The sequence below is a fragment of the Falco punctatus genome (genome assembly GCF_963210335.1).
Source record: "Falco punctatus genome assembly, chromosome: 9".
Lineage (NCBI taxonomy): Eukaryota > Metazoa > Chordata > Aves > Falconiformes > Falconidae > Falco > Falco punctatus.
The window spans coordinates 28,410,014-28,427,247 of record NC_137589.1 but is presented as its reverse complement, the minus strand read 5'-3'; the positions used below and the strand labels follow the sequence as shown (position 1 = coordinate 28,427,247).

At 58.2% G+C, this 17,234-nt stretch overlaps 4 protein-coding genes across 5 annotated transcripts; 2 read left to right on the top strand and 2 right to left on the bottom strand.

The window, feature by feature from the left end:
* Positions 1 to 109: 109 nt before the first annotated feature.
* Positions 110 to 5,472, top strand: ENTPD7 (ectonucleoside triphosphate diphosphohydrolase 7). The gene is made up of 12 exons (XM_080402341.1): positions 110 to 250; positions 327 to 494; positions 615 to 820; positions 892 to 1,036; positions 1,443 to 1,546; positions 1,620 to 1,676; positions 2,140 to 2,285; positions 2,369 to 2,535; positions 3,321 to 3,645; positions 3,744 to 3,829; positions 3,951 to 4,112; positions 4,283 to 5,472. The coding sequence occupies exons 1-12, from the start codon at positions 243 to 245 to the stop codon at positions 4,509 to 4,511; spliced, it is 1,803 nt and encodes a 600-aa protein (XP_080258467.1). The 5' UTR covers positions 110 to 242; the 3' UTR covers positions 4,512 to 5,472.
* A 661-nt stretch (positions 5,473 to 6,133) lies between these two features.
* On the bottom strand, positions 6,134 to 8,075 carry LOC308069665 (V-type proton ATPase subunit e 2). The gene is made up of 4 exons (XM_080402355.1): positions 7,764 to 8,075; positions 7,628 to 7,675; positions 7,240 to 7,389; positions 6,134 to 6,970 (listed from the first exon to the last, which is right to left on the bottom strand). The coding sequence occupies exons 1-3, from the start codon at positions 7,865 to 7,867 to the stop codon at positions 7,296 to 7,298; spliced, it is 246 nt and encodes an 81-aa protein (XP_080258481.1). The 5' UTR covers positions 7,868 to 8,075; the 3' UTR covers positions 6,134 to 6,970; positions 7,240 to 7,295.
* A 109-nt stretch (positions 8,076 to 8,184) lies between these two features.
* On the bottom strand, positions 8,185 to 12,556 carry COX15 (cytochrome c oxidase assembly homolog COX15). Its single transcript, XM_080402346.1, has 8 exons — positions 12,190 to 12,556; positions 11,628 to 11,750; positions 11,195 to 11,381; positions 10,806 to 10,973; positions 10,222 to 10,303; positions 9,746 to 9,900; positions 8,712 to 8,825; positions 8,185 to 8,446 (listed from the first exon to the last, which is right to left on the bottom strand). Exons 1-8 carry the CDS (start codon positions 12,516 to 12,518, stop codon positions 8,315 to 8,317), a joined length of 1,290 nt encoding a protein of 429 aa, XP_080258472.1. The 5' UTR covers positions 12,519 to 12,556; the 3' UTR covers positions 8,185 to 8,314.
* Positions 12,461 to 17,210, top strand: CUTC (cutC copper transporter). Of its 2 annotated transcripts, XM_080402353.1 has the most exons (9): positions 12,461 to 12,576; positions 12,876 to 12,947; positions 13,019 to 13,078; positions 13,264 to 13,473; positions 14,653 to 14,688; positions 15,101 to 15,234; positions 15,835 to 15,862; positions 16,097 to 16,202; positions 16,776 to 17,210. In XM_080402353.1, exons 2-9 carry the CDS (start codon positions 12,878 to 12,880, stop codon positions 16,885 to 16,887), a joined length of 756 nt encoding a protein of 251 aa, XP_080258479.1. In that variant the 5' UTR covers positions 12,461 to 12,576; positions 12,876 to 12,877; the 3' UTR covers positions 16,888 to 17,210. The 2 variants fall into 2 exon arrangements, with proteins under 2 accessions (XP_080258479.1, XP_080258480.1); XM_080402354.1 differs by lacking the exons at positions 12,461 to 12,576; positions 12,876 to 12,947 and adding an exon at positions 12,792 to 12,875.
* The last annotated feature ends 24 nt before the right edge of the window (positions 17,211 to 17,234 follow it).

Below are 17,234 nucleotides of genomic sequence, written 5' to 3'. Positions count from 1 at the left end.
GTCCGGCGAAGGTCGGACGAGGGAGCAAGAACGAAGCCAGGCGCGCCCTCGGCCGCCTGGGGGCGCCGTCCCGCCCCGAGCCGATTGGGCGCTGCTGCCTCGGGGGGCGGAGCGCCGCCCGGCGGGGCTCGGCTGCGGGGGCCTCTATTGGCCGCGCCGGCGGCTCCTGGTGACGTGGCCGCCGGTGCCGGCGGCGGGTGCCGGCAGCGGGGCGATGCGCGGGCGGGCAGCGGCAGACGCGCATGGCCAGGTGAGCGGGGCCGGCCCGGGGGGCTGGGGCCGGGGCCGATCCGGGGCCGGTGCTGAGCAGTGGCCTCTACCCGTAGGATCGGCGTTTCCTGCCCGTCGTGGCGGTCGGCGGGACCGTGCCCGGGGCCGCGGCAGCGCCTGGCCGCGCTGGGAGCGGCCCTCGCCGTGGGGCTGCTGCTGCTGCTGGCGGCCGCCGCCCCCCGCCGCTGGGCCACGCCGCCCCGCGCTGCCCGGCGCGACGAGAGGTGAGCGGGGACCGGGGGCTGCCGGGGGACCGGGGAGCTGCCGGGGGACCGGGACTCAGCGTTGCTCGCCGGGTCTGAGGCGCCCTGTCCCCTGTCGCCCCCCGCTCCCCCGGGCCGCAGGTATCTGGCGCGGGCAGAGGAGCTGACGGCCACCGACACGGAGGACCCGGCCCTTAACTACGGGGTGGTCGTCGACTGCGGGAGCAGCGGGTCCCGGGTCTTCGTCTACTTCTGGCCCCCGCACAACGGGAACCCCCACGACCTGCTGGACATCAGGCAGATGAGGGACCGGAGCAGCCGCCCCGTCGTCAAGAAAATTAAGCCAGGTCGGTGCCGCCGGTCTCTGCTGCAGCCCGCGGTGGGGCTGGCCGGCTCACCGCCCCCCTTCCCCGGGCAGGCATCTCGGCAGCGGCCCCCACGCAAGCTACGTCCTACCTGCGCCCACTGCTTCAGTTCGCCGCAGCCCACATCCCTGCGCAGAAGCACAAGGAAACGCCGCTCTACATCCTGTGCACGGCGGGCATGCGGCTGCTGCCCGAGGGGTGAGCTCCTCTGGCCTCGTCCGGGGTGGCCAGGGACCTGCTGGGATCCCTCAGCCGTGAGAAGCAGGGGGACAGCTTCCCCGTCTTGACCCTTATGGGAGAATTAGGAATCCGGGGGGGGTGTGTTGGAGAAAGGAAAGGGTGCGTTTTTGGGGCAAGCGGCAAGGGCTGCGGGAGGAGAGTCTGAACACGCTGGGAGGGAGCTGAGAGGAGCCGCATTTTACTGAAGCCTCAGATGAATAGATCTAGTTCCTCGTGTCCAAAGTGCACTGGGTGCAGCAGCAGGACTTGTGGGGCTGGACGTGGGGTGTATTGCAGAGGGATTCCTGCTGTCTCTTGTGCTCCCCCAAAGGAGTGTCACTGGTGAAGGTCCTTCAGTGTGTGCCCCTCTCCTGTGCTCTTGCAGGCAGCAAGCTGCAATCCTGGAGAACTTGGTGAGAAATGTGCCCCTGGAGTTTGATTTCCTCTTCTCCAAATCACACGCAGAAGTGATCTCGGGGAAACAGGAAGGTAGGAGCTGCCACAAAGCACTGCTTGGTTCCGTTTAGTGTATTGCTGTAATGACCCTTTCTGTCTCATGCAGGTGTCTATGCTTGGATCGGCATCAACTTTGTCCTGGGCCGGTTTGATCATGAGGATGGTGAGTCTGGCTGCTCATAGAGCAGCTGGGAAGGTCTGAGTGCCCCAGCACTGGAGCTAAGAGCAAGCTCTGGAGCAGGCAGTGTCTGCCCCTCTGGTCAGGCAATGCCTGATCCAGCCACATGTGTGAAACTCTCCTGAACCTGGAGGGGCACCTGCTCCCGTCACAGGAACAAGTCCCTGTGTCAGGGGAGCACCTGCAGCATTTTGGGAGAAGAACCTGGGAGAGAGGGTTTGTAGCGGTGTTCCTGTGGTGGCTTCCAACAGTGGATGCTTTGGGGGAACCTACAAAGCCGGGGGGCAGCCAGCTCCAAGTGCCAGAACGTGCTGCCCTGCAAGTGGTCCCTGGGGGCTGCTTGCAGGGGTGGAGGAGCCCCATGAGGCTGCTGGGGGGCGTAACGGTGGAAGGGAGGAGATACTGCCCCAGGTCCTACCCATCGCTGACACGCTGCTGTGGGTTGCAGAGGAGGATGTGGTGGTCACTGTAGCGCTGGGGGACCAGGGAGAGTCCCTGGTTCGGAAACGAACGGTTGGGATCCTGGACATGGGGGGTGCCTCCCTGCAGATTGCCTACGAAGTGCCCGACTCTGGAGCCTTCTCCCTGCAGCAGGTGCGTGTCTGGCTGGCCAGCCTTAAGAGCAGCCCCTGCCTTCCCTGGGTCATTGCTGATCAGGGACCTCTCTGTGTTCCCAGGAGGAGGCTGCGAAGAGCTTGCTGGCAGAATTCAACCTGGGCTGTGATGTGCAGCATACTGGCCACGTGTACCGTGTCTATGTCAACACCTTTCTCGGCTTTGGGGGCAATTTTGCTCGGCAGCGCTATGAGGAGCTTGTGCTGAACCAGACCTATGTGCACAACCGGTATTGCTGCCTCACCTAGCAGTGCCCCTGCTGCAGCATTGCAAAATGGGGTGCTGGTTCCTTCAAGCCACCCTCTCCCCCTTGGATTTGCCCCAAGAGCCGCCCGTGGCGATAACAGCTTCTGAGTCACAGTGGCAGCAGCAGATGCCTGGGCTGGCACAGGGTGTGCGGGCGCTGCCCTTCTCCAAGCCCAGCACGCATCATCAGCACTGCAGCTCCCTGCATTCCTCTTCCTTCCCTCGTGGCAGGCTGCGGAGGGGCCCCTCTGGTGGCTTTTGGCTTTTCCTGCTCTGACTTTTCCTGCTCTGACTTTCCCCCTCCTTCTTCAGCACTGCTGATTCACTCAGCACATCTTTCCATTGCATCCCAACCTCGAGCTCTCCGTCTCCTGTCTCTCCTTCCCTTCCCAGAGTGCTACGTGAAGCTGTCGCCAGAGGTGGAGAGGTTTGGTGCTCAGGTACTCCTGTGCCAGGAGCAAACCCTGCCTCCAGATCCACAGGGGCTGCACAGGGGCACAGTTCCCCGTGAGCTGGGTGGGGTGGGCTGTGCCTTGTTACACCTCGCAGGTGCTTGGGGCGCATGGCCACCGGTCAGTGTGACAGCTTTGGCAAGTTTGGCCTTGGCAGGAGGTGGCAGGGTGGGTGCCAGCACTGCCGGGATACAAAGGGGCGCAGCCTGGTCTGGTGCAGGGGGTATATGGATGCAGGGCAGTGCTAGACTGGGCTTCTGGGGGGTGGTACAGGACCTCTTGTGCAATCATCTTTCTTTCCTGGCCTGTTTTCCAGCCTGCATGGCCAGCAGACAGGGCTGAGCCCTGAGACACCCTTCCTGGACCCCTGCCTGCCTGTAGGGTTGGAGGACACGGTGGTGAGGGGCAGCCGAACCCTGTACGTGCGGGGGCGAGGGGACTGGTCAGCCTGTGCAGAGCTGCTGCAGCCCCTCCTGGCTGGGCCCAACAGCAGCCAGGCCTCCCTGGTGGGGGCCTACAAAGCGCCCATCGACTTCAGCAACAGTGAGTTTTATGGCTTCTCTGAGTTCTTCTACTGCACCGAGGACGTGCTGCGCCTGGGCGGCCACTACAGTGCCCCCACCTTCACATCTGCTGCCCAGGTGGGTGCTGCCCCAGCCTGGGGCTGGGGAGCTGCTGTGCCTGCAGCTGGGAGGGAGCAGGGGCTGTTTCACTGCTGAGCCCCAACTCCTGCCCCCAGGAGTACTGCAGCCAGCGATGGCAGGTGTTGACCCAGCGCTTCCGTGGCGGCCTCTACTCTGCGCACGCTGATGAGCACCGGCTGAAGTGAGCAGCTTTGCTGGGCGAGTGCCATGGCTCAGCCTCCTGTGGGGGGCTTTCACTGGGGTAAGGGACCACGGTATAGGTGGCAACATCTGGCTGATGCTCCCACGTGCCGTGCCTGCAGGTATCAGTGCTTCAAATCGGCCTGGATGTACCAAGTCCTTCACCAGGGCTTCCGCTTCCCCCTGGACTACCCCAGCCTACGCACGGCCCAGCTGGTGTATGACCGGGAGGTGCAGTGGACGCTGGGAGCCATCCTCTACAAGACACGGTTTCTGCCACTCAGGTACCATGGGCTCGCCGATGGCATTGCTTAGATGGAAGGGTGCTTGGGGAGGAGCTGGAGTTACCGTGCTGGGTGAGGGCTTTGCCACCCCCAGTAAGGGGAGTGGGAGTGGCGGTGCAGACCCTGGTAGTACCCCATGGCATCTCACAGCTGGTCCTGACTTTCCACAGGGATCTCCGACAGGAGAGCATCCGGCAAGCACATGCCTCCTGGCTGCGACTCTCTTTTGTCTACAACCATTATCTCTTCTTCGCCTGCATCCTGGTTGTAGCGCTGGCCATAGTCCTCTACCTCCTGCGGCTGCGCCGCATCCACCGCCGGCAGCTGCGCTCAGCCCAGCTCTCCCTGCTCTGGCTGGACAAGGTGGTGGTGCCCCTGGGCCAGGGCAATGGGCCGTGATGCCGGTGAAACCCACCATGCAGTTGCACCAGCAGAACTAGGACTGGCTGACAGCCGGGGCTCTGAGGGCTTGGACTCTTCCCATCTCGACTCTGCGCTCCATCTCCACATCAGAACCAGAGCCTGTGGGCTGAGGCAGCTACAGACACCAGGGCTTTCCCTCTCTGCCTCACCCCAGTGCTAATCTTTGCATTCCCTGGCCTCTGGCCTTTGCCTCAATATGCGGTGTAGAGCAAAGTCCTCTGCTGCCGGCAGGCTCAAGGCTGCAGCCCTGGCAGGTCCCTCAGATAAGCAGGACACTATCATAGATGCGGCCAACCCACGACTGTGGCCTGAAGCACTGGGCCACCCCATGACTCAGCCACCAGCTGGCAGAGCCAACCTGGTGGGTTGTGCTGTAGCTCATCACCTGGGACGGCCTTTCTGCAGTCCCTCACAAGCCCAAAGACCAGGCATGGCAGTCAGCTGCGAAGTTACTGCAGGAACCAGGTGAGCTGAGTCCCACCAAGCCATTCTGCCCAGCCGGGCCCCTCTCCGAGCATTCCCTGGGACACGTCCTGCTCTTTGCCATGTCTTCCTGTCCTAGTCAATGTCCCAGGCACAGTCCTGAGGGCTCAGAGGTTGGTTCCTAAGGTACCACCTAACTGAGCTGCCTTTCCTTTCACGCATTTCCTCCTGGGCATGTCTGCCCTGTGGCATCCCATGTTAATCGGGCACTACCACCAAGACATGTCGTTCTCTCCCCTGTGAGTGCGGGCTGGGCCTGCCCATGGGGGAAGCACCTCACTCCAGCCCAGCTCACTGCCCCAGGGCAGGTCTAGGCTGTGGCTGTACACACAGGCACAAGCCTTCCTCCCCTGGGGCTGAAGCCCACCAATGACCCGATGAAGTTTGTCACTTTTTACTTGAACTCAGCTGTTCTCACTCCTGTTGCAATAAAACAAACCCCTTGAGCCATCCAGCACTAGTCTCGTTTTCTAGCAAGTACCTCCCCAGCAGTGACAGCTCCCACCCGGTGGCATGACTGGGGTTCACAGCGTTGCTTTGTACCACCACGGTGGGACGATGGAGCTGCTTTCTTGCCAGCAGACTGACAGCTGAGCTCAGCTGCAAAGCTAATAGCGGCAAGGGAAGCTCTGATCCAAGCTGAACTGTTTGATCCCTGGAGATGGCATCCTTTACTGCCCTCCTCCCTCCTCTTAAGTGGAAAAGCCAGGAGCCCCTGGAAGATGTTGCTCCCTGCCATTTTACCTTATTCCTCATCCCAGTCTTGTGGGGCTGCCTGGGAAAGTGACCACTAAGCTTCCCCAGCTGCTGCATGGCCATGGGGATGGCCTCAGCACAGCTGCCTATCACAAGAGAGGCTGGGCAGGTACCCAATTCTCCCTCTAGCACATGCAGTTGCCTACCTGTGATCCTGGTCCGACAGGACAAGTGCACAGGTGGCATCAAGGATAAAACTTTCCATGTACCACTGTGCTGCCAACCACCTGCTCAACAGCTGAGGATGCCAGCCTTGTTCTCATGGTGCAAGAGCACAGTTAGGGTGAAGGGAAGAAGTCTGAATAAAGCCAAGACTTCCCCAGCCTCAAAGTAGCAATTAACTCAGTCTCCAGCATCACTTACTAGAAAAAGGATTTATTTCCACAACACAAATTTAACACAGACAAATAAATACATACAGGCAAATTGTCTAATAAATAAGGGGAAACATAAAACACAACGCCCTATTCTGTTCTCAGAACCTGAACACAGACTGGGAGGTGGTGGTGATACCTAGACACTACCGCAGCTCCCTCGCTGCTGGGAGGGATGGGAGGAGACATAGCAGCTCCCTAATCCCCTCCAGCAGGCTGCCAAACAGAACCCCCTGCCCTGTACCCCAGCACCTCCCTCATCACACCCAGGGGGATCTGCATGCTCCTCTGGTGTCAGCCCTCCCTTCTCCCACTCACAGCTAGAACCTGTCTTAGCAAGGACCACCCCTACTGCAGGGAACTCATCATACTACAGAGGATGCAACGGGCTCCTGCCTTCTCAGAGAGGCAGCCAGTGCCTGAAATGACCACAGATATGATAACCAGTTGGGCAGCTTGGGCTACGAGCAGGGGGTTCACTCGAGGGGATAGGACTGAGTGTACTGGAGGGAGCAGGGCAAGCACTGCAGGGACAGGATCTGGTGGCACTACACACAGATCTCTCTCAGGATGGTGCTCAGCGTCAGTGACTGCAGCACTCTGACAGCTGAGGGGGTCTCTCCCTGGTAGCGTGGCTGCTCCCAGGGCAGGGCTTACTAGGACCTTGTCCCAGGGGCACTGCCTGCCATGCTCAGGGCCCCAGCCATCACTGGTCCAGGTTGCAGTGTTCAGGGTACACTGGGGCAGCGGGTCCAGCCTCTGTCCCAGCACCTCTGGGGGCTGCCAGGTACAGGAGGGTAGAGGCTGGAACAGCAGCAAGAGCTGGGGAAGGGAGAAAGGAGAAGTTAGCACCAAACTGTACCCACAAGGGAGCCTCCACAAGTCTAGAGAACCCCCGGGGCAAGTGCTCAGTTTGCTCAGGCCCAGCACAGAGCCAGCCGCTCCACATGGAGACCAGCTGCCCACAACCGCAACGCGCAAAGGCCAAAGCATCTCCCACCCAGCAAAGGCCAGGCTGCAGCTCCCACCCCCGCCAGATATGAGCAGGCAAGCAAGGCCATCTCTGCCACCCCAGCCCTCTGCCCACTCACAGTGACAATTCTGGTGGTGGGGGGTCTCTGTTCAGGCGCCGGCCACCGGGGACTGCTCACTCCCAGAGGAATCGCACATACCAGATGGTTTCGTTCTTCAGTTGCGGCCCGAACAGGGGGTTGGCCTGGGCCAGGATGGCGATGAGCCAGCTGCAAAGGGACCCAACCTGCCATCAGCCCGGTAGCATGGGGGCAGGGCCTAGGATGCCCAGACGCTGCCGCCTCAAGGGGGGGCTGGCAGAGGGCCTGCTGCCCCGGGGGGTGAATACCCGGGAGGGAAGCAGGCCACGGCCCGGGGGCAGCCCCATTAATTTACGGGCAGGAAGCTAAGCGGCAGCCACCGGTCCCGGCAGGGGGGGTGTACCGAGGCCCGGTCCGCAGTACTCACAAGAGGTAGCAGCACACGGCGGTGGTGATCAGCATCGTGATGATCACCCTGCGGAGACACCGATGTCAGGCCGGGGAGGCCCGGTCCCGGTCCCGGCCCCGCCCCACCCCCGCATCCCTCCGAGTCCCTCACTTACCCACGGTTCGGCCCCTTGGGCACGAACCAGGGGGCGGCGATGCCCACCAGGCCCCAGAAGGCGGAGAAGAGGACGAGCGGCAGCGCGAAGCTGTGCGCCGTCATGGCCGCCGCGCACCGCCAGGCCCCGCCGCCGCCGCCGCCGCACCGGAAGCCGCTGTGCCCACGGCCGCGCGCGCCGCCGAACGCACGGCGCCCTGACGCCACCGCCGCCTCCCATTGGCGGAGCCGCGCAGCCGCGCGTACGCCGGCCCGCCGGCAGGGGGCGCCACGGGGAGCCTGCCCGCCGACCGCAACCCGCCCCCCCGCCCCCGCCGCCGGGGCTCCCGTACCCCTCCCCGCCTCACCCCGGAAGGAGGCACCCAGCCAGACACCAGCCGCTCCGTAAAAACGCCTTTATGTTACAAAGTTCGCACTCACACCTGCCGCCGCCGCCTCCCTGCGCGCAGCCCGGCCGGGCGCGCAGCCCACCGTGCACCCGGGGTGTGTGGGGTCTCTGCCGGCTCCGGACCCAGCAGCGCAGCTCCCCCGGGGGTCTCTCCCTCTGTCCGGTTACTTGGGGACCCGCCGGAGCTCGCTCATGAGCCAGAGCGCCATGCTGAGCAGCGCCAGGGAGCCTGACTGGTGTGTGGCGGCCAGTGGCGTGGGGACATACAGCAGCAGGGTGCTGATGCCCAGGCCCACCTGCCGAGAAGGAAGAAGGGGTAAGAGCTGCCGTGGGTGCATCACCGACACACAGCCCTGGCCACAGCCAGGCCTCCCATCCTGGTGTTCAGACTGCACGCAGCTCTCGGCAGCTCCACCCTCACAGCTCCAGGCCCCTGTGGCCAGCACAGAGCCAAGCTGGGGACAGCTCTGTCTTGCAAATATGCTACAAAAGACTACGGGGAGAAAAGTAAAATAGATAGGGGGGAGGAAAAAACAAAACAAACAAAAAGAGAGACAGTACCTGCATATAAGCCACAACCAATAAGGAAGTCACTGCCATTCTGGTCCTGCGAGGGAGTGGGATCTTCCGCGAGAAGAGGTACAGCGCTGTGACAGCAGTGACTGAGGTGATTCCCTACAGAAGGGAAGAGAAACAACCACTCTTCAAGAAAAGTTCAAAGAAAGTGTGTGCAGTGGCCTTTGGCTGCACCTTCCATGCAGCATTCTTTCTTCCACTCTTCATTCTGTGAGCAATATTTAACTGTAGAAATGTGTTAAGGGCCATGACCAAGTCCTGGAATTTCCACACCCACCAGGTTAATGACCCAGAAATGTAACTAGTTATAGAGAGCTTTGTTTTTCTCCAAATTAATGCTTCACCTTCCAACAGCTTTTCCTCATTTCTTCAAGTCATTAGGGATTATTTCTGCTCTCTCCCTATCTGTCACCTTGACAACTGAAGGTGGAAGATGTCATCTAGAAAACTGATCTCATTTTCACCACTTGGCTGTAGTTCACCAGCATAATCTTGCTGTGCAGGGTCACCCCAGGTGATGCCTCTTCTAAGCCACCTAATCTTCCTTTGTAGTCTTAGCGATGGCTTAGTCCACAGCAGTGCCGACAGTGGTATTTAGTATCTGGATTGCTCTAACTAACCAAGATATTTTCACAGGGTGCTATGGGTGTAAACCAAGTTCAGAAATGCTGGAGGAAGCATTCAATATTGGGATTTCCAAGTTTTATTTCACACAACTTTCCCACACATTTCAATAGCAAGGGCTACCCTGGTCTGTAGCTCACGTTACGGAAAGAGAAGTCATGAAGAAACAAGGTCTGTAACTTGTGCAGGAAGATGTCCTTAAGGAAGGAGACCACATTGAAACTAAGAGTGCTAAACTTCCTCTTTTCTGCAGAAGCAAGCTGGTAACATGCTCTCAGGACCTCTGGACACCCTGGATATCACTCAAGCTGACAGAATTACAGCCAAAAGAGAACACCCTGGCTGCAGGAGGCAACAGAGAAGCTGCACAGACATAGCAGGAAGACAGCACTTACCAAGATCCTGTGATCAAACTGTACAGTTGTAGGATTCTCAAAGATATTTCTCAGCACAGGGGAGAAGGCAAGGAGATCATCTGGGATCCAGCGCTCCCCCATTTTGGGGAAGGAATTGTACACAAGGCCAGCATCTAGCCCTGCCACAAAGGCACCTGCAATTCCAAAGCAGAAAATGACTACCAGAGTAGGCAAAGGTGGCACTCCGGGTTGCGCAACTCCGACTCAAGAGCTCAGCTTGACCCTTTCTTTCAGAAACACATACAGAGATCAAACAGCAACAGGCAGGCTGGAAGATGCACCTCTGCTTGCTCAGGAAAGACTGGTAAGGGATGTTCTCAACTGTAAGCTTCCTGGCAGCAACAAAGATTTCCCACAGAACATGATGGGGTTGTTCACAGACCCTGCCAGACTAGGGGAGGAGGGGGAAGGCAGAGAGGAATGAGCTGCAGATGGGACAGCAGAAGCAGTCTTACCTGAAAGAGCAGTAAGAAAAATAAGAGCTGTAGCGCCGTGAGCATATTGTCTCAAGCGAAGGAGCTGATGGGTTTCAGGTAACTGTAAAAGTAAAAATAAATAAATAAAAAAAAAAAAAGAAAAAAACCAAGGCAAAGCATTTCCAGTGCTGTCTGCAGCAGGTAAGAAAAGCCTTCACTGCATATATAGGCTAAGGGGTTGGCCTGTATTTTACAGGAGAAATCTGGACACCACCACACAGCACAGTCACACTTCAGTGGTTCCTCAAAACCACGACCATTCAAGTCCAGCCCTGTGCAGAAACTGAAGTGGCCACTGGACAGTTGCCGCCACAAGCCATTGAGCCCAGTCAGACACACCCCTGCCCGAGCTTGCAGAGGCTCTGAGACTCGTCACTTTTGAGCAGACCCACCAAGTCAAAGGAAACGTCCCATAACCAAGAAGTTTACAGAAACGGTATTTTGTAGCACAGTATTAGACCAGAGTCAGGAACAAAGACTAAAACAGAAGTACCATCACCCTCACCCCAGCCCTCTGAATTGACACTACCCTGTGCTTTTGACTCCTGACATGCCATCTGTACCTTGTGTCGTGGAAGCAGCAATGACAGCCCTGTCCACAGGCTAGCAGAGTACAGAACCAGTGCGGAACCGAGATGTGCTGCGAGACGGTACTGACTGACCCTAGGAATGTCGTAGGAGTCTGGCTTCTCTTCCAGCCCACTCTTTACCATATACCATCCCAGCAGCCCCTGACAAAACAGGAGAGGTGTTATAGCCAGACAGGGCAGCAGCAACTGCATAGACCAGATAAACATTAGGGGCAAAGCAACTTGCTTCTTCCACTTTCAACCAGCTACTAGCACCAACACCCCCCAAGCTTTCACAAATCTCACTGTCTCAACTACACTTAATCAGAAGATATTCACAGAAGATGCTGCTGCTAACCCCTGTGGCTGCAGAGCTCGCTCACCTGGAAGCACACCAGCCCGCAGAGTGCAAGGACGCAGCCCTTCATGGGGCGGCTGAGCCAGCCCTTTCGCCAAAAGTAGGTGGCAGGCAGAATGTATGCCAAACCCACAACACGGCCCCACATACGGTGCGAATACTCCATATACCAAATGAACTTGAACTCTGTCAGTGTCATGTCATGATTCAGGCTGTTAAAGACAGCAGAAAGAAAGAACTGTTTTATGTAATGCATAGTCCTGTACCGTACTTTACATGACACAGGATCACCTTCCTCAGAGAAAGGAAGCGACAGCAGATGAGCCACAGTCAGACAGGCTTAGCATGCCTTCCCAGTGACGTTAGAAAATATTTTCCTTCTTACTAGAGGTCCTTGAGTGGTTCAGTCACAGGAGAGATGCTCCCAGCCCACCCTTCTTCCACTTTTGCACGCTCACATTTTAAATTCTGGGAACTTCTGGTACTTCTGGAACTCGGCTTCCCACTCCTGCTGCGTTCTCGGGGGTTTCATCTCTTTCACCAGGTGCCAGTCAACCATTGAAAGGCCTGATTCTGTCAGCCTGGGAGCAGAGACACAATCAGGCACAATTCACTCCCTGACAGTGTGCAAATCTACCAAACTGCAGCAAGAGCTGCTGGCTGCACCAGTCAGCTCTTATGCTCAGTCAGGAACAGGATGGAGCACACGGAGCGAGTGACCAAACAGGCCGAAAGTTACCAGGAACGTGTAAGAGTTACTGCCAGCTGGCATCAAGCGCCATAGCCAGTCTCCCCGGTATTCCCAGCCCTGCCCCACGGTGCCCCTTTGCAGCCAAAAGGTCGCCAAAGGAGCTCTCGCAGCCGTACTCGGGTGGGCTCCGGGCGTGGGGCAGCTGCAGGCCACAGGGGGGGCCTAAGCGGGTCACCAGCGGCGGGGACCGCTGCATCCTCACGGCCAGAACTGTGAGCCCCCGCAGGGGCCGCGGCTCGGTGCCGCCGGGCTGGGGGTGCCGCGCTCACCTAGTGACGCCGCCCAGCACCACGGCACCGGCCACGGCGCCGCTGCAGACCAGGAGCCATCGCCCCACGGCGGGCGGGGCGGCGGGCGGCGGCGCCTGCTGCAGGAGCCGCCGCTGGAGGCACCGCTGCGTAGGGAGGCGGGGGTGGGCCGGCGGGGCGGCCGCAGGGACCAGGCCCCGTGCCGGCACCCCCCGCCCCTCCGCAGCGCCGCCGGACAGCAGGAGCCGGACACTGCCGCCCGCCGCACGCAGCATCCCGAGTGACCCCGGAAGTGGCGTGCGCCGCCGGAAGCAGGACGAGCACTTCCGGACACACCTGGGCGTCACCATGACAATCCCCGGCACGTGACCGAGAGCCAGCAGCGACCCCCGCGCGCCGCCAGCGCAGGTGAGGGCGCGTGCGAGGCGGGGGCGGGGCCCGGGCAGCGGCGGGGGCGGGGCCGCGGCGGCGGGGGCGGGGCTTGAGCCGCAGCGCGCGAGCGAGGCGCGCCGGCTCTGCCCCCCGCCTCCATCCTCCCGCGCCCGCCCTCGCGCCCGCGGGCGGTGCGGGCCCGGGCCGCGAGAGGCGAGGCCGGAAGCAGGAGCGAGGGGGCGGGGTCCGCGCCGGAAGTGGGGCGGGGCCGCGGCGGAGCGGAGCGGTGTGGCCGCCATGGGCCTGGGTTGGCTGACGGTGTCGCTCTCCGCTAGGTATGGACGATGGCTTCCTCATGGAGGTGTGCGTGGACTCGGTGGAGTCCGCCGTCAACGCAGAGCGCGGAGGTAAGGCGCGGGGGAGCGGGCGGCGGCGCGGCGGGCCCCGGCGGGGCCGGTTCTAACGTGTGTCTCCCCAGGTGCCGGCCGGATCGAGCTGTGCGCGGGCCTCGTGGAAGGAGGGACCACGCCGAGCATGGGTGAGCCTCGTCCGCCCGTCCGGGGGCCGCCTGCCCGCCGCCCTTCCCGGGCTCCCTTCCCTTCGCCGCCTCCCGCCAGCCTCGCTTCCCCCTGTCCCGCGCACCCCGCCCCGCTGCCTCGCCGCGGCTGGGTGCTGGGGTGCCGCAGCTGAGTGCTGAGGTGCCTCTTTCCCTGCCCTGCCCAGGACTCCTGCAGGTGGTGAAGCAGTGCGTGCGGGTCCCCGTGTTCGTGATGATCCGACCCCGCGGCGGCGATTTCCTCTACTCGGACCGGGAGGTGGAAGTGATGAAGGCTGATATCCGCCTGGCCAAGCTGCATGGGGCTGACGGGCTGGTGTTTGGAGCCCTCACCGAGGATGGGCGCATCGACACGGAGCTCTGCACGGCGTTGCTGGGTAAGGGTGTCTCTGGTCAGAGGTGCTCTGCTGAGCTCGGTGCCATATCTGTGCTGTGACTGTGGGCATGAGTTCAGTGCTGCTCTGGCTGATGAGGTGGAAAGAACTGTGCAGGGTGTTTTGGTCTGCATGTCTTGTCGTCTCTCTACCATCTTCGCTTTCATTTATTGTGATACCTGTGAGACATTAAATCGCTAAAAAGCTTTGCAGACTAAGGGCCGCTACCACCTGGGATGCAATAGCAAAGTCTAAGAATGGTAGAGGCTTAGGTGAGCTGCTTTGGGGGCATCAGTATATTAAGCTTTTGGATTTTCTTTCTCTTTCATTTTCTTTGCCCTTTGTTCTTTTCGTTACATCCTTGCCGTAGGTGTCTAGGATATGTCTTTCATGGGCTTTGGCCTCATGAGTAGCTGGCAACTCATCTTCATTTTTTCCTCTAACGCACTCAGGAAAGTTAATGGGAGAGAGGTGGAAATGTATAAAAGGCTACTGAAGCTGCACTGGAAAATTGTTAGCCCAGACCTCTAATAGGTAGAAAGAAAGACAATTTGTTTCCACATCTTTTCTGTGAGCTACAGCTAAAGCAGGCTGAGCCTTTCCCTGGTGGTGTGGTGCTGAGGTTCTCTCATGAAGATGAATGTGCAGCAGAGAGTGCAGAAAAGAGAGGGGTCTTGTCAGGATTTGCCTCCAGATGCAGAAGGATTTCTTTTCATAGAAAAAACTGAGCTTTGCACAGTCAATAGAGCACCTCTGCTAAAGTTTGCTGTGGTCTGAGAGCAAAAGTTCTAGGTAGCTAAATAAATCACGAAAATCAGCTCTCCTGTTTTCAGAGAGCACTGGTCCTGTCCCTTCTCCAGATAGATGATACAAATTCCCTGTTTCCTTCCTGCAGAGAAAGACGTTTCTGGTGGGAATGAGGGTTCTGCATGATCTAGATGAGGTGGGGGATTTTGGTGTTTCTCATAAAAACAAAGATTTGTTCCTTTGTCAAAGGGCAGAAGAACTCTCTCCCACCAACGAGCAGCAGCTGTGTTGTTCCAGCAAGTACCGCAACTCTTTTGAGCTCCCCAGGAATGGCCTGAGAAGCCTTTGTCCTCTTTCATCTCGTGTGCTTTTCTGGTTCTAGCACAAGGGACTCTCTGTGCCAGCCCTGACTGACCGTATGTCTTCTTATTGCAGCGGTGTGCCGTCCCCTGCCAGTTACATTTCACCGAGGTGAGTCACCTGGGACACTGGCCCTGCCAGAGACCAGCCTCTGCCCCGCTGCCAGGGGAAGGTGGGATGGGAAGGGAGCTGATCGTAATGTACTTTGGTGTTTTTTTGGAGGGGGGAAAGCTCTGTGTGCTGTGCAAGAGCAGGCTGTGGCTGTGCTGTTCCCCCAGGAGGGGAAGTGTCCAGGCTTGGTCACTGCCCTGGGTGGAGAGGAGGTGTCTGAGGGCTGAGCATCGTGGCCCTGCCACTGCTGCAAGGGGGACATTATAGTCAGGACCTGTGGCTCCCTGTGGGGTTGGCCAGCTGTGAGAAGTAGCCTTCCTATTGTTGTCTCCTGGGCTCCTGAGCCGGCTGGGGGACAGAGCTTGAGCACGATTAGTTGAGTGATTTCTGAGTTGTTGTGTTGGTCTCCCAGCTTTCGACATGGTGCACGACCCTCTGGTGGCACTGGAGACCCTGATTTCTCTGGGGTTTGAGCGGGTATTGACGAGTGGCTGTGACAGCTCAGCACTGGAAGGATTGTCCTTAATTAAGAGGCTTGCGGAACAGGTAAGTGTTCCCAGTGCTCCTCTGGGTTGCTATGGCTGCTTCTGGGCATTGCCTGGGAGCAGCTCCTCTATGATAGACCTATTTCCATAAGGGAACTTCTGTCAAGGAGCGATTGCCCTCCCTCTCTGGCTTGGCCTTAATGTGTATTCTCAAGGCCATGTGGACTAGACCCCAGAGTCTCCCACAGCAAAGACTGATTGGCTTGTTCTTGCCCTCAGTGGGAGGAGGGCATAGGAATTGGTTTCAGCAGCTGGTGTGATGAACCCACACAAACAGCAAAGTGAAGTCCCTGCTGGGGGGGGTCTCACAGTTCCTGTTTAGAAAATGCAATGGATATACCTAAGAGGTAGCCAGATGGGATAGAAAGATAGGAGGAAATGATGTCAGGTTTTCTTAGCTGTAACTGCAAATTCTTTTCCACTTTTTCTTGTAAAACTTGAGTAGTACAAAAAAGATGGGTAAGAATGCACGAACTGTAAGCCATGGTGACATCCATGAGCTTATGGGAAGGCAATGCACATAAGGTTTCTTTGCTGCTCCACAAATGCATGTGCGGCTGTAGTGCTGAGCAATATCACCAACATGTTATTCTTCTTTCAGGCGAAGGGCAGAATTGTGGTGGTGCCAGGTAATGCTTTTTTGTCATCTGTAACAGCTCCTGTAGTCCCTAGCCCCTGCTTCCTGGGCTCTTGCCCTGGGATACACTGTTTTGATGCACCCGGATCTCCATTGTCCCAAGGGCTGTCTTTTTTCCCTTCAGTGTAGATACTGTGTTTGTCCCTTAGGGTATAGGGCCCGGGTGATGTCAGGTCTGGGACAGTGCCATCTGGGCTGTGTGTGACATCGGGATTCTTCCCGCCAGGGGGTGGCATCACAGAGCGGAACCTGCAGAGGATTCTGGAAGGCTCTACTGCTTCTGAGTTTCACTGCTCTGCTCGCTCAGCCCGTGACTCAGGGATGAAGTTCAGGTAACTGATTATGTTTTAGCAGAACTGTGAAAGAAAAGCTGGATTAATGTGGACATGAGTTTGTGGAACAGGCATAAATTTCAAACAGCTTCGTGGGTGCTAATTGCACTGTTGTGGTTGGGATCATGATGCCTGGCTCTGTGTTCTGCAGTGTATGAATCTAGCGGCGCTCATCATCTGGACATGAGCTCCGTGCAGAACTGGGTTCTTGGGGCGTTTCTACTGCTATTGCTGCCCTAGGACTTGTGAGTGTACTGGTGTGGCACTTGAGAAGGCAGGTTGAGGTGTAGTTCCTTAGGCGTTTAACACAAGCATGTAGGATTTGGGATGCCTGCAGGATGTGCCAGAGGAGTGAGTGAGGAATGGCTTACATTTGTCCACAGGTCTGCACTTTGGTTCTGTTGATGCTGTTGTTTCTTTGGATTATTCTTGTATTACTGTCTCACCTTTGGTTTGGGTGGCACCAGGAGGTTCTCTGGCTGCTGCTGAGATTAGGGGAGACAGTGGGTTTTTCTTTGTGTGTCTTACTTATCTGTATCACCTGCAGATAGTAACCCGTGGTTTTCCTGACAGAAATCCGAACGTTGCCATGGGAGCGTCCTTCTCTGCCCCTGAATACTCCATAAAGGTGGCAGATGTGGCCAAAGTGCGGACCCTGAATGCAATCGCAAAGAACATTCTGTAGTGGAAGGCACCGTGCTGGGACGAGAGCACTGAGACTCCAGGGTCTTCCCTGCCACATGGACAGATGGGTACTGCTTCCATCCTCAGGCTGCAGAGGATGTGAACTAGGTGATGAAGCCTGACACCTCTTCCCTTGGCTTCCCCTGAATGACCAGTCCCTGGCCTGGAAACTTACGTTGGCCATTTTAAATAAAAGGACTTATTCCCAGGTGTTGCGGCAGCAAGCTGTTCAGCAGTATTTGGGAGGAAGGGAGCTGAGCAAGTAGGGGGACTGGATTGTGTAGCACTGCATGTGATTGTCAAATAAACACTGCAGCTGCCTCCCTCTGCTGTGCTTTTGAAAAAAAT